Source organism: Pseudophryne corroboree, chromosome 8 (assembly GCF_028390025.1).
Source record: "Pseudophryne corroboree isolate aPseCor3 chromosome 8, aPseCor3.hap2, whole genome shotgun sequence".
NCBI lineage: Eukaryota > Metazoa > Chordata > Amphibia > Anura > Myobatrachidae > Pseudophryne > Pseudophryne corroboree.
In genome coordinates this window covers 392544566-392561045 of record NC_086451.1, presented here as the reverse complement: position 1 = coordinate 392561045, position 16480 = coordinate 392544566, and the positions used below count along the sequence as shown (strand labels likewise).

The following is a 16480-nucleotide window of genomic DNA, read 5'->3' as shown; positions in this document are numbered from 1 at the left end:
GTCTATGTACTGTGTGTGTGTGTATGTATATATATAATATATATATATATATATATATATACACACACACTGCTTGTGCAGTGTGCTGTAAGTGATGGTATATTTTATATATATATATATATATATATATATATATATATATATTAGAGATGAGCGGGTTCGGTTCCTCGGAAACCGAACCCCCCCGAACTTCACCCATTTTACACGGGTCCGAGGCATACTCGGATTCTCTTGTATGGCTCGGTTAACCCGAGCGCGCCCGAACGTCATCATCCCGCAGTCGGATTCTCGCGAGATTCGGATTCTATATAAGGAGCCGCGCGTCGCCGCCATTTTTCACTCGTGCATTGGAAATGATAGTGAGAGGACGTGGCTGACGTCCTCTCACTTTGTTTCAGGGGGCAGCATATCTTTATTCTGGGGACCAGCAGTATTATAGGAGTATAGTGCAGAGTTTTGCTGACCAGTGACCACCAGTATTATACGTTGTCTGCCTGAAAAACACTCCATATCTGTGCTCAGTGTGCTGCATATATCTGTGCTCACACTGCTTTATTGTGGGGACTGGGGACCAGCAGTATTATATAGGAGGAGTACAGTGCAGAGTTTTGCTGACCAGTGACCACCAGTATACGTTGTCTGCCTGAAAAACGCTCCATATCTGTGCTCAGTGTGCTGCATATATCTGTGCTCACACTGCTTTATTGTGGGGACTGGGGACCACCAGTATATTTTATAGGAGGAGTACAGTGCAGAGTTTTGCTGACCAGTGACCACCAGTATACGTTGTCTGCCTGAAAAACGCTCCATATCTGTGCTCAGTGTGCTGCATATATCTGTGCTCACACTGCTTTATTGTAGTGATGAGCGGGTTCGGTTCCTCGGAAACCGAACCCCCCCGAACTTCACCCATTTTACACGGGTCCGAGGCATACACGGATTCTCCCGTATGGCTCGGTTAACCCGAGCGCGCCCGAACGTTATCATCCCGCTGTCGGATTCTCGCGAGATTCAGATTCTATATAAGCAGCCGCGCGTCGCCGCCATTTTCACTCGTGCATTGGAAATGTTAGGGAGAGGACGTGGCTGGCGTCCTCTCCGTTTATTAATAATATTTGTGCTTATTGCTTAATTGTGGGGACTGGGGAGCAGCTGTATTATATAGGAGGAGTACAGTGCAGAGTTTTGCTGACAGTGACCACCAGTATACGTTGTCTTCCTGAAAAACACTCCATATCTGTGCTCAGTGTGCTGCATATATCTGTGCTCACACTGCTTTATTGTGGGGACTGGGGACCACCAGTATATTATATAGGAGGAGTACAGTGCAGAGTTTTGCTGACAGTGACCACCAGTATATATAGCAGTACGGTACGGAAGGCCACTGCTCTACCTACCTCTGTGTCGTCAAGTATACTATCCATCCATACCTGTGGTGCATTTCAGTTGTGCGCAGTATATATAGTAATAGGCCATTGCTATTGATACTGGCATATAATTCCACACATTAAAAAATGGAGAACAAAAATGTGGAGGTTAAAATAGGGAAAGATCAAGATCCACTTCCACCTCGTGCTGAAGCTGCTGCCACTAGTCATGGCCGAGACGATGAAATGCCATCAACGTCGTCTGCCAAGGCCGATGCCCAATGTCATAGTAGAGAGCATGTAAAATCCAAAAAACAAAAGTTCAGTAAAATGACCCAAAAATCTAAATTGAAAGCGTCTGTTGAGAAGCGTAAACTTGCCAATATGCCATTTACGACACGGAGTGGCAAGGAACGGCTGAGGCCCTGGCCTATGTTCATGGCTAGTGGTTCAGATTCACATGAGGATGGAAGCACTCATCCTCTCGCTAGAAAACTGCAGTGCCACTCCTAGATGGGCCAGGTGTTTGTGTCGGCCACTTGTGTCGCTTAGCTTAGTCACACAGCGACCTCATTGCGCCTCTTTTTTTCATTGCATCATGTGCTGTTTGGGGACTCTTTTTTTGAAGTGCCATCCTGTCTGACACTGCAGTGCCACTCCTAGATGAGCCAGGTGTTTGTGTCGGCCACTTGTGTCGCTTAGCTTAGCCATCCAGCGACCTTGGTGCACCTCTTTTTTTCTTTGCATCATGTGCTGTTTGTGGACAATTTTTTTGAAGTGCCATCCTGTCTGACACTGCAGTGCCACTCCTAGATGGGCCAGGTGTTTGTGTCGGCCACTTGTGTCGCTTAGCTTAGTCACACAGCGACCTTGGTGCGCCTCTTTTTTTCTTTGCATCATGTGCTGTTTGGGGACAATTTTTTTGAAGTGCCATCCTGTCTGACACTGCAGTGCCACTCCTAGATGGGCCAGGTGTTTGTGTCGGCCACTTGGGTCGGTTAGCTTAGTCATCCAGCGACCTTGGTGCAAATTTTAGGACTAAAAATAATATTTTGAGGTGTGAGGTGTTCAGAATAGACTGAAAATGAGTGAAAATTATGGTTATTGAGGTTAATAATACTATGGGATCAAAATGACCCCCAAATTATATGATTGAAGCTGTTTTTGATGGGTTTTTGTAAAAAAACACCCGAATCCAAAACACACCCGAATCCGACAAAAAAATTTCAGGGAGGTTTTGCTAAAACGCGTCCGAATCCAAAACACGGCCGCGGAACCGAATCCAAAACCAAAACACAAAACCCGAAAAATTTCCGGTGCACATCACTAATATATATATATATATATATATATATATATATATGTGTGTGTATATACTGTATATATATTTATATGTATATATACACATACACACACACGAACACATGTACGGAAACCCCCCCATGAAATCCTGCGTTTGCCACTGCTGTAAGTTTGCAATGAAACGCCACTAAAGTTTGACAAATTATATTAAAAATGTATTCTGATACTTGTATTTCTGGAATGGTTGCTACCGCAGTTATTGTGTCTGCCTTCGCACGCTTTGCTTTAGTTAAGCTACACACCAACAAACTTTGAATTGCATCCAATACAGACCTTCCACAAATTACCAATAACTTGCACAATATACAAATTACTTCTTAAAAACTACTGATAATTGTAAATTGGTCAGTCATGGAATAACTTTAAAATCACTGTGGATTTAACTAGTTGAAGAATCAGTATATGACTGCATATTGTAAGAATATGGTTTATGATGTGGTATCCCATGTTTAAGAGACATCTGGAACTGTATTTTAATTTCTATACCAGTGGTTCCCAAGCTTTCTTGAGTTACGGCACCTTTATGTATAAGCATAGGTGTTGCTATAATGGGTGCAAGATGTGTGGTGCGCACAGGACCCTAGATCCAGGGGGCCCACACCGCAGACCCTGCCCCCATATAGTACACTTTCCCTTTCAGAGTCCAGCAGCAGCGGCCCTGCACTGCAGATACATATCACATGGAAAATGGCCGCCGCTGTCACTTTCTAAATGATTTGTGCATGCGCACTGGAGATGTCCCCGGGAACAAGGCATGGGCGCCATGTTCCCAGACACCTGCACATAAGCAGTAGACTCTAGTTTAATGCCAGAGTCTACTCATTGCCAGAGAGGATGGGGCCCGCAATGTATAAACATTTTTTTCCACAGCATCTCTAGGATAAAAGTTGCTCTTTTGATTGTCCACATATTTGATGATTTGCAGCCACCAGCATTGGTTTTACCAATCACATTTACCATACATCATTTTGTTTTGCACTGAACCACAAATCCGTGGAACCCCTGGACCCCAGAGTGCCACCGATTTATAATATTCCTGCAGCCACAGGTGATTTCTGATTATATTGAACACAATCATATTATTAATGTGTTTACATTAGTTATATCAGATGTTCTTTTTTAATGTAGAATACATTTTTTTCTTGTATTAACAAATTTAAAAAATGTTCATTTTGTGACATTACTGTACATCAGTGTCCTTGTTATTTCCTGATTTCATTTGTGTATTATAGTGTTGGGTACATAGGCGTGCGCAGCACATTTTATTAGGGGGTGCACCGTTGGAGGGGTGTGTCTAGCACCGCCTTTTGGGCGTGTCTAGCACCATCTATTGATGGTCAACTCAATATAAAATATCCACCCTTGTACCAATCCTAATAATGCAGAAGCATTGTCAGATGTTGTGGTGTGCACCAAACAAATACCCCTGATGGCACTCACTGCAATTACAGTGCTCCTCCTCAGCCTGGTCTGGCTCCCCCTCTCTTTCCCCTGCAAGCACCAGCAGCTTACTTACAAGTCAGTAACTCACTGACACTCACAGTCGCAGACTAGTACTGCTGCTGCTTGAAAAACGAGGGACGTGTCAAGTCAATGCTGCTGCCAACCGCCTGCCAGTATTGAATTTGTCTTCCTAAGAGGAATGCTGGCTGCATGCTGCTCCTCATCAGTGGCTGGCATTGGCATAGAATAGAATGAGAGAGGTGGGCATGTGGCGGGTGTGACGGGTTGACGTGCGAGCAGCATGACGTCATCACGTCACATCACGCAGTTTTTGTACATGGAGATGTAGCCGGGAGTTTGATAGCCGGTGGCAATGGCACACTTGATTAACCCAGGCGTCCGGTCAGTAATGCAGTCCTGACAGGGTGCAACGCAGAGGAGTCAGTAATCAGCCTGCTCGACGATCGCTGCATCAGGCATGTGAGATCGGGGTACCGGACTTTAGGGGGTGCCTGTGCGCACCAGGCACTCCCCCCTGTGCACACCTATGGTTGGGTACAAAATACTATCAGTGTGATCCCGATGGCAAGAATCCCAACACACCACGGTATTTTTGCCATAACGCTCTCCTCCCACAGCCTAACCCTAATCTTCCTCTCCTGCAGCCAACCCCTAGCCCTCCCTTCCCACAATCTAGTCCTAACCTCCCCCACTCTGCAGCCTAACCCTAACCCTAAGTTTTCTGACCTTCGGGTTCCTGACTGTTAATATTTTAACTGCATCCTGTATTATAGAGTACCAGTTCCCATACTGGTAACAGGTGTCGTAATAAACAATATTTTATAACTAAGTACAGTGTGCAAATTGCTGTTCATAATTTTGGGTGAGATGTACTAAGCCTTGGAGAGTGATTAAGTTGAGAGAGATAAACTTCCAACCAATCAGCTCTTAACTGTTATTTTTCAAACACATCCTGTACCATGGCAATGACAAGCTGATTGGCTGGTGCTTAGGCGTGTATTCAATAACTGTCGGAAGCTGCCGTCTTGTCAGAAAGACTGCAGCTTCCAACAGAAATAGGTCGGAAGGGGCTGATTTTTTCCTACAAGTCGGGAATTCCCGACTAGTCGGAAAACACGTGGATCAGCGGAATAGCCGCCAATCCATGTGCTACTGTTGGAAATGGAGCCAAATCCGACAGGTTTTGGCCCCCTTTCCGACAAACTCAATCTGACTTGAAAACAAGTCGGATTGAGGTGAGGAGACAAGCGGTAGTGCGGGCTGCTGGGGGAGCTGAGATCGGCGGTCTGCGGGGGGGAGCAGGATGCGGGGGGACATGGCGGCAGGGGGAGGCGCTGCAGGGAGAGACCTCTCTCCCTGCAGCGCGTCCCCCCCACCGCCGCAGACATGTCCCACTGCAGCCAGCTCCCCCCCCCCCCCCCCCACCAGCCACCGATCTGTGCTCCCCCAGCGGCCCGCAGGCACCTCTTTCCCTGCAGCGTCTCCACCCGCCACCGCAGACATGTCCCCCCGCAGCCAGCTCTGGCCGCCGATCTCTGCTCCCCCCGCTGCCCTGCTTACCCCCGCTGCCGTCCCGCTCACGGCCGCAGCCATCTGCACTCTTGGCCGCTGCTGTCAGCGCATCTGCAGCCGCTGACAGCAGCAGCAGGACAGGATCCTGTGTACGGCCAAATCTATTGAATAGGTGTTGTCGGATCCATTCCGTCAACTGCATGTCGGAATGGACCCAACTCTTATTGAATATACCCCTTTATCTTTTTCCAAGGCTCTTTATCTGAAAACAGATCTCTGGACTTGTAATATTCCATTTGATTGCAATATGTAACTGGATGTTTTGACTGTTTAACTGTACAGATACCATTTAGATTTCTCACTAGTGTGATGCCTTGGGGCGGTTGGGTTGTGCTGGCATGGAGGGTCCCGTACGCTGGACTTGAACCTCTTATTATGTTTAAAATTAGGGTGTGCAGCCCCCCTCTCCCCATAGATGTAATATTCATCAGTTTGTCAAAGCTGCCGATCATCCGTGGTTTTGACTGATAGTTTTCAAATGGTAAATTATGCTAAATCAGCTGTTTTCATCATTAATTTTCTATTGCCATGTTAATGATTGACAGCTTTGACAAACAGACATAGTAAATATCAACCATATACTCATAGTGCCCAAACATTTTCCCCTGTATTCTGACACCGCAGATCAGCACAGACTCTCATCCGTTTCTGTCTTATACCTCATACCTATGTATAGCACTACAGAAATCATGTGGTAACATATAAATAAAAGATGATGATGGTGGTAGTAGTAGTAGTAGTAGTAGTAGTAGTAGTAGTAGTAGTAATAATAATAACATCAAATACATTTTCTGTCTTAGTTTTAATATATAAAAGCTACATTGGGGTGTTTACTGAGAAGTAAAAAGATGTAGCACACAGTGCTTCCCACCATAGGTTGCTGTGGCTGGGTTGCTTTGGAGCATTATAAGTGTAACACTTAATCTAACACTTTTTACCACCTATACTGCTTTTTACAAATGGAACACTTTCCCAACACTTTTTAACACACTAATTACTATTTATCTTTTATAGAGCACTCCTAGCAGTTACTGTAGCTGCTACGTACGTCTTATTGATAACACCTTTTAACACTTAAACTACTACTTCTCACTAGAAGGTGGTTGGGTTGTGCTGCGAGGGGACCCAACCTCGAGACTTGCCAAGCACCCCCCCCCCCCCCCCTGCCCTCTTCATATATTTAATACTCATCAGATTGTCAAAGCTGCCGAAAAACAGTGGCTTTGACTGTGGCTTTTACAAATAGCAAATTATGCTAAATTTGCCTTGTTTGACAGTAATTCCTATTGCCATTTTAATGAGCGACAACTTTGACAAAAAGACATAGTAAATATACGCCATATACTTATGGTGCCCAAACATTTTCTCTTCAAATTGTAACACCTCAGATTAGCACAGTGGTATATTCAATTGAAGTCGAAAGCTGCCGTCTGTCGAAAAGACGGCAGTTTTCGACTTTTTTAGGTCGGAAGGGGTTCCGACCTATTCAATCTAACCCCAAATTATTCGACTTGTCGAAAAGCACGTGGATCGGTGGAATAGCTGCCGACCCGCGTGATTGTGTCGAAAACGGGGCTAAAGCCAACAGGTTTTGGCCCCCTTTTCGACCATCTCAATTCGACTTAAAAAAAAAGACGGATTGAGATGCCGGAGCAGAGACGGGGGGAGAGCCGCGGGGAGACGGGGGAGAGCAGCGTCGGAGGATGTATCACAGCCGCCGCTCATAGCAGCGTCCACCCGGCTCCAGCAAGCAAGACCTCGCTTGCTGTAGTCGGGTGGACGCTGCCGTGAGCGGAGGATGTGATGCGGGAGCAGCAGAGACGGGGGAGAGCCGCGGGCAGATGGCGGACAGTAGCGCTACAGCAGCGGCAACGTAGCCGGAGGAAGTGTCACGGCCGCCGCTCACAGCAGCGTCCACCTGTCTCCAGCAAGCGAGCCCTCGCTTGCTGGAGCCGGGTGGATGCTGCCGTGAGTGGTGGCTGGGACACATCCTCCGGCTACGCTGCTGTACCCGCTACTGTAGCCGCTGTTGTAGTGCTGGTCTCCCCAGTCTGCCCGCGGCTCTCCCCCGTCTCAATTCAACTTTTTTTAAAGTCGAATTGAGATTGCCTTGAATAGCCAAGGTCAGATCCATTTCGACCAATGAATGTCGGAATGGATCCGACTTCAATTGAATATACTCCTTAATCATTTATGTCTTATACCTTATACCTATGTATAGTACTACAGAAATCATGTGGTAACATATAAAAAAAGATGATGATGATAATAATAATAATAATAATAATAATAATAATAATAATAATAATAATAATACAGGTTGAGTATCCCTTATCCAAAATGCTTGGGACCAGAGGTATTTTGGATATGGGATTTTTCCGTATTTTGGAATAATTGCATACCATAATGAGATATCATGGTGATGGGACCTAAGTCTAAGCACAGAATGCATTTATGTGTCATATACACCTTATACACACAGTCTGAAGGTCATTTAATACAATATTATTAATAACTGTGTGTATTAAACAAAGTTTGTGTACATTGAGCCATCAAAAAACAAAAGTTTCACCATCTCACTCTCACTCAAAAAAGTCCGTATTTCGGAATATTCCGTATTTCGGATATTTGGATATGGGATACTCAACCTGTAATAATATCCAAAAGATTTTCTGTCTTAGTTTTAGTAATTACCTGCTACATTGGGGTGTTTTAGAAGAAGTAAAAAGAGGTAGCACATGGTATTGCCCAATGTTTCAGTCCCAGCAAAGATCAAGGTCATCATCACCATAACCAAAGTGTTGTGGTTAAAGTAGGTGGCATTATTGTTCTCTTCCTGTAGTAGGTTACAGAGAAAAGTTACACACAGTAGATCAATACGCATTCTATAGAGAGATGTGCATGTTCAGTTCAGAGAAATCCCAACATACCCGAACTTGGGGTTGCCGAGTGAATATCAGGTATTCTGACCAAGTTCAGAACTCTCACCGAGAAACAAAATAATTTCCCCCAAAATTTCTGATCATGTTTGCATTGGATTATTACAACCCCTTCTTATCATACAGGTGAGTGGAGGGAGACAGTGTGGGCTGTAGAGCTCCTAGGCAAAAAAAACTCCATTAGGGGGCCCTTAGGACAAAGTGATGTAATAGCAGGTACTGTAAGTGCCTGGGAGGAGTGACTGCGGGTATCTTTGTTAGTGTGTGTTTGTCAGACATACTAGCGGCAACTACAAACCAGTGCACTGTAGTGCAAACTGTAAACAGGCTACTGGTGGTTGTCAGACACTAGTAACACTTATAATCCAGTGCTGCAAAGCAAACATGCTCTTGTGATTGCTTGTTAAAGAGGGATGCATTCAGCAGCCCTGCTGACGGGATGCCGGCGGTTATGTGACCAACGCCGGAATCCCGACACCACTCAGGAGACCGGCACCGGATCACCGACAGCTGACATCCTGAAGATGAATACTGGGTCAAAGTGTTAGGTTTAGGGCCCGGGGGAGAGAGGGTTAGAGTTATGCACCCGAGGGTTTGTTGTAGTCCACACTCCTGGAGGGTTAACCATAGGCCCCACATAGGCCCCCCCTTGGGGATTAGGGAAGGGGACGGGGGGGTACAATTACTTACCCTCTCCGATATCGGCATCTTTAGTGTCAGGATGCCACTGTCAGTCATGTGACTGCCGGCACCCCGACCGCTGATTTTTATATGTACAGTATTCCATTAAAGACAAAGTGAACTTGCACATTTTCCTGCTCTATCTACACTACAGTACTGTATGTGTTTATATATCACTTGGGGCCGCACATCGCTATAGCTATGGGGCATACACACGGAGCGATGTGTGCTTCTTTTCTAAGCAATCTAGTCAGAATGCTTAAAATTTAAGCACACATCGCTACGTGTGTACCCCCCTTTAGTCGCACACAGGTATACAAGTGTTATATATCAGCACAGTCTCCCAGCATCTCGGTCACATTGTGTTGCAAATAAGATGCATGTTTGGCAAAAAATAAGCAACAAAGACACCTGACGCTAGAAGATTTTCAAGCGACCTGGTGTTCCAAGGGGTGTGGATCATAGGGTCAACAGTAACTAGGCTGACAGTCATTAGGTCGACCACTATTGGTCAACAGTGACTAGGTCGACACCTGAAATAGGTCTACACGGTCATAAGGTCGACATGTAAAAAGGTCGACATGAGTTTTTTATATTTTTTGGGTGTCGCACCGTATCCCCTTGCATGGCTCGCTTCGCTCGTCGTGCTTCGGGCAGGTTACTATTCCCAATCGTAGTCCACGTGGATCGTAAAGTATGAAAAAGTTTTAAAAAATTATAAAAATGTAAACAACTCATGTCGACCTTTCCATGTGTTGACCTTTGCCATGTCTACTTAGTGACCATGTCGATCTATAGGCCATGTTGACCTAATGCATGTCGACCAGTAGTGACAGTACAGTACAGATCTTACAGCCCGATGGATGGTTTGCACTTGTAAACAGCATAACAAGGAAACCACAGGCACTGGGGCACAATACAGTTCAAATGAAGAAGAAGAAGGGGGGGGGGGGGAAGTAATGAACTTAGAGATGTGGGGATGGAACACAATGAGGAGCTACAAATATATGTATGTCTGTGCGTATATATATGTATTGTAACAGGAGACTTGCTAGAATGTGCTCTGCTACAAAAATCCACCAACAACCGACTCCAGGCTTGTGCAAAAACAACAAATACCTTTTATTCAGGTAGCTCAAAAACAAAGATATACATAAAAGAAAGACCACTGTCTTTAGTATAAACAACCAGGGACGTTAGGCCCTGCCTCACTCCCTATTACTTAATAAGGAACCCTTCAGGTCCCGGCATCCTGACACTAGTAGCCCAGCCCTCCGGATCCCACTGTCCCTAGCAGGCCTATCACCTGGACACTAATTGCCTTCAGGAGCCCTGAATCATGGGAGAGACTCTGCTTTAAAGTCAGCAGCCAGGTGATGCCTGATGAAGCAGCTTCTTGGGCTAAGAAGCCTATAAGACAAGGTCTGGGCCAAATGGATGGGAACCTGATCCATCCACACTTCCCATCCACCCCCAGGACCCTGTGTGTAGCTTACAGGTGGCAAAGTACCTCTCCTGCCACAGTATGTATACTCAGACAATTAAAGGGACGTAGTTGGCATCCCGGCAGACGGCATCCTAAATGCTAGTTTGCCAGGGAGTGTTAGGCTTAGGCGGCAGTGAGGGAGGGTTAGGGGAAGGGTAAAGTGTAGGGTTAATTCATTTCATTCAAAATGTCGGTATTATGGTGGCCGGGATGCCGCTGTCAGTATTCTGATCGCCAGCATCCCATACCCCAATTAAATATCTCCACCAGACCCCATATACAGTGTATATATTTTTTTTTTAAAGTAAAATTGGCCTCAGTGTCTGTCATATACGATTCCTAACATGCTGGTTAGCGTGTATACATATAAAATAAATGGCACTCAAGGACTTTTAAAGTGAAAGAATATTGTGAGCAAAGTGCCAAAATGTTATTCTTTATCACTTTAAAAGTCCTGAGTGTTGACCCTCTTCTCTGTATATGTATAATGATGCAATTCACCCCAGACCACCTAGTGGCCAGGGCCGGTTCTACACCTTGTGGCGCCCAGTGCGAAAGTTTCCACTGGCGCGTCCTCCCCCCAGCGGCAAATAATAGGGCGTGGCTTCATAGGGGAGGGGCGTGGCCACAGTTATGCCCCCAGATATGCCCCAAGTAGTTGTGCCCCCCAGTTGATTTGCCCCCAGTAGATTTGCCCCCTGTAGCTGTGCCCCCAGTAGTTGTGCCCCCTGTTGCTTTGCCGCTCAGTAGTTGTGCCCTCTGTTGCTTTGCCCCAGTAATTGTGCCCTCTGTTGCTGTGCCCCCTGTTGCTTAGCCCCCAGTAGATTTGCCCCAGTAGTTGTGCCCCCTGTTGCTTTGCCCCCAGTAGTTGTGTCCCTTGTCGCTGTGCCCCCAATAGTTGTGCCCTCTGCTGCTGTGCCCCCTGTTGTGCCCTCTGCTGCTGTGCCCCCTGTCGCTGTGCCCCCAGTAGTTGTGCCCCCTGTTGCTTTGCCGCTCATTAGTTGTGCCCTCTGTTGCTTTGCCCCAGTAGTTGTGCCCTCAGTTGCTGTGCCCCCTGTTGTTTAGCCCCCAGTAGATTTGCCCCAGTAGTTGTGCCCCCTGTTGCTTTGCCCCCAGTAGTTGTGTCCCTTGTCGCTGTGCCCCCAATAGTTGTGCCTTCTGCTGCTGTGCCCCCTGTCGTGCCCCCTGTCACTGTGCCCCCAGTAGTTGTGCCCTCTGCTGCTGTGCCCCCAATAGTTGTGCCCTCTGCTGCTGTGCCCCCTGTTGTGCCCTCTGCTGCTGTGCCCCCTGTCGCTGTGCCCCCAATAGTTGTGCCCTCTGCTGCTGTGCCCCCTGTTGTGCCCTCTGCTGCTGTGCCCCCTGTCGCTGTGCCCCCAATAGTTGTGCCCTCTGCTGCTGTGCCCCCAATAGTTGTGCCCTCTGCTGCTGTGCCCCCTGTTGTGCCCTCTGCTGCTCTGCCCCTGTCGCTGTGCCCCAAATAGTTGTGCCCTCTGCTGCTGTGCCTCCTGTTGCTGTGCCCCCAGTTAAACACACACAAAAATAAAAAAAATAATACTTACCACTGCCCTGCTCCTGCTTCCTGACCGCTGCTGCTGCTCCGTCTGGCCGCTGCGGCTCCTCTCTATGGGAGAGATGACGTCATGACATCTCTCCCATAGCAGCGCCACACAGACACTAGAGGCCAATACTGACCTCTAGTGTTTGTCGCTGGAGCCGGCTGCAGCAGACGCCCACACAGCCCACGGCGTCTGCTGCAGCCGGGGGAGCAGGGTGCGGGCAGGCGGCGATGCCTGCGGGGTGACTGCGGCCGCGCCCCCATGCCGCAGCGCCCCGGGCGCAGGCACTGCTTGCCCGCACCAAGAACCGCTCCTGCTAGTGGCCACCTGCACCTCCCCTCCAGGAGGTTTTGTTTTTTACAGGGTGCTAGGCTGAAGCTTTGCCTAGGGTGCAGAGAGATCTTGCACCAGCCTTGTTTGTGCCCCTTCGGCCTATTGTTTATATATCTTTTTATACATATATATATATATATATATATACACACACGATTGACGATCAGCTAGCAGCCTGTGTAATCGCTATGTGCAGCGCGGAGAGCAGCTGAACTGTTGTTCTAGACACACGTGTGGTAGCCCCCAGGTATATTTGGCTGGTGAGCTTGCCCCACTGTAGCGTGTCTGTCAGCCCTCACACACCTTCGTAGCCGACGTCACATCAATGGCATGTTGTGCACGTCAGTTATTCACATTGGGGCCATTTGTCCAGTCACGATACACATTCACCACAGCAGCATGCGAACAGTTCACAAACTGCGCTGTTTCAGAAATACTGCTGCCCTTGGCCCAAAACCTAATAATCATCCCTTATTGCAACTCAGATAAATTGCCCATTTTACCCATGACAGCAACAAGTGAAACAGTATGTGTGCAGCAGTGCCGTAACTAGACATTTTAGCGCTGTGTGCAAAAAAGGCATCTGCGCCCACCCCCTTATGCAACAGAAGGGCAGTGCGCGCCGCGGGCGCGTGGAAAAATTATAGGGGTGTGGCTTCATGGGGAAGGGATGTGGCCACAAAATAATACCAATTCATATTACGGTGCACAGCAGTCTCCATTATTCAAATTACGCCACACAGTAGCGCCACTACACCATGTAGAGCCCCTTTTACACATTACGGCAAACAGATTCCCCTTTTTACACATTACAGCAGACAGAGTCCCCCTTTTTACACATTACGGCAGACAGCGTCCCCTTTTTACACATTACGGCAGACAGCGTCCCCCTTTTTACACATTACGCAGCAAAATATATAGGGGCGTGGCTTCTCGGGGAAGGGGTGTGGCCACAAAATAATACCAATTCATATTACGGTGCACAGTAGTCTCCATTATTCAAATTACGCCACACAGTAGCGCCACTACACCATGTAGAGCTCCAACAGGACGCAACCGCATGTAGAACATTGCAGCAGCTACTAGAAGTGTTAAATTTGCCATGCCACCAACTGAAACAAGAGGTAACAACCAGGTGGAATGCCACCTTTTATTTGCTTCAGCAAGTGAAGGAACAACAAAAAGCCATCCAAATGCACATCAAACCATGGGATAGGAGGGCATGTTAAGCATGTTACCTTAGACCAGCACACTGAATAATACTTTCTGTTTTATGCAAGCTACTGGAACCAATTGAAATTGCAACCAATGATGAGTTCAGACATTGCCAGCATGAGTCAGGTAATTCCATTAATTAAAGTACTGGAAAAGCAGCTAGAAAACCTGATGGAGGAGGTGAATTTTTGCAATTCTGCTAAGTATGTTTGATTTGTAGGTTAAGTTTATTCTTCACTTTGCCAAGAGCCAAGTATTTGCAACATCTTGCAACTATGGCACTAACTCTGCGGAGTTTGTATATTCTCCCCGTACTTGCATGGGTTTCCTTCGGGTACTCCGGTTTCATCCCACAATCCAAAAATATACTGGTAGGTTAAATGGCTGCCAACAAAAATGAACCCTAGTGTGAATGTGTCTGTGTGTACATGTGATAGGGAATAAAGATTATAAATTCCACTGGGGCAAGGACTGATGTGAATGGGCAAATATTCTCTGTAAAACGCTGCGGAATATGTGTGCGCTATATAAGTAACTGGTAATAAATAAATAAATTGGATCAGTACATTTTGGCAACCATGCTTAATCCTAGGTGTAATTTCTATGTATTTATTTCCAATTGACACAAATTTAAAAAATGTAAAGAGCTGCTTGTGAGCAAGTTGCCAGCTCAATTGGCACCTGATACGATGACGTCTCTTTCTCCAGCTTCTCTTGCAAATGCTGCTGGCAGATAAACTGACCTTTTCCAAGAGACCCACTGATGATGAGTCAATTCAGTGCACCATATTAAAACATTATGATATCTGGTCAGGCTGAAAAGATTTGCTCAAATACATTGTCTGCTCTACTGCTGTGTCTCAATCTGAAACAGCAAGCATCAATAGAAAGGTGGAGGATTATTTTAATGATAATTTACAAATTAACATCTTATATAGTCCATTTGAATACTGGAAGAAAAAATAAGCTATTTGTAGCAGCTAGTACAAACTCACTTTTGGGGTATTTAAGCTACCCACCCTCCAGTGTGTGCTCAGAAAGAGTGTTTAGCACAGCCAAGAACCTTCTAAGCCATTGGTGTAGGAGGCTATGGACAACTGATGTTAGTCAAAATGAACTAAAAAGGAAGATCTTTGGTGCCAAATACAACAAATAGAAACTTCATCTGTAATGGTGGATTTCAGGTGGGAATGACCAAATATTATGTTATAATATTAACAAAAGTGATGGGGAAGATGATGATGATGAGGATGATGAAAATGATGACAACTTCCTAGTGTGTCAATGATTAACAACAGCCTTAAGCCCACTGGTAGATTGGTTTAAGCAAACCACCACAAACGTGTCAGTCCCTGTTGCTGAAGTCCTTGATTTGTTAATTTGTACATGTCTTTTTTAATATACAACATACTGTATGAGAGGTGTGATAGAGACAGCATAAAGTGGACATGGGTGTAAAACTGCAGGGTTGTGACTGAAGAGAATCCAGGCCAGGTATTTCTTGAGGCCAGTGATGAGAAACAGCTGATTGCAGGCACCTGTCATTTGCTTGTAAAAGGGCTTCAGACTCAAAGAACATTGCTCTTGATGGTGAACAAGCTGCCTAGGTGATAAGCCAGTGGCGGTTACTGTTAGGAGTCCTGGACCTTAGGGTCTACTGAAGAATTGTGTTTGCTGTATTTGAAGACTTGGTGAATATCGTTTTGGCTGTAAATAACCAACCTATCCTGTGAATCATGCAATTGCCTGTAAACTGCCAGTGTTGATAATAAAACGTATCTTGGATTTTACTCCGGTTTATGTGATTCCTGTTACAGTGGGTTGAAGATCCCAAGGACAATTACTTTGTGCACCACTGTTCATCATCACCTTTGCAAAGATTGTGTGTTTGACAGACAGCATATAATATTACTGTACTTTACTGGGGCATTTACATTCTTCTATATCTTGCAAGGCCATGTATCATGAGCTCATCCTTCTTTTCATACTTTATTCTGTGTGTTTGACAGGCAGTGAATATTATTGTACTTTACTGGGGAGTTGACATTCTTCTGTATCTTGCAAGACCATCCATCACTAGCTTCTCATCCAGGCATATAGGCACCATTTTCGGCACCTGATCCACAGATACAGAGTATTATCATTATCATAATTTATTGTGTATGTTTGATAGGTGACATATACCTCGTATTACTGTACTTTACTGGGGCATTATGTTCTTCTGTATCTTGTAAGACTATCCATCACCAGCTTCCTATCCAATCATATAAGCACTGTTTCCGCACCTTCACTTTCTATACGGAGTAGTAGAGTTGTATCATTCTCCTAATCATCATTTATTGAGTGTATTTGACAGGCAGTGTATAATATATTACGGTACTTTACTGGGGCATTGACGTTCTTCTGTATCTTATAAGACCACCCATCACCCACTTCTCATTCAGGCATATACAGATGTGTCCTTTCACATCTTTGTTTAAAATACCAGCATAGCGTGGAGTTCCC

The 16480-nt window shown here is 45.8% G+C and overlaps 1 protein-coding gene across 1 annotated transcript in view; it reads right to left on the bottom strand.

Moving 5' to 3' along the window:
• Positions 1-16480, bottom strand: part of LOC134949244 (cytochrome P450 2F2-like) — a 101979-nt gene that overhangs the window by 16570 nt on the left and 68929 nt on the right. The window contains exon 6 of the mRNA XM_063937720.1: positions 8460-8601. Within this exon, the coding sequence (XP_063793790.1) occupies positions 8460-8601 (142 nt within the window). The remainder of the gene's footprint in view (positions 1-8459; positions 8602-16480) is intronic.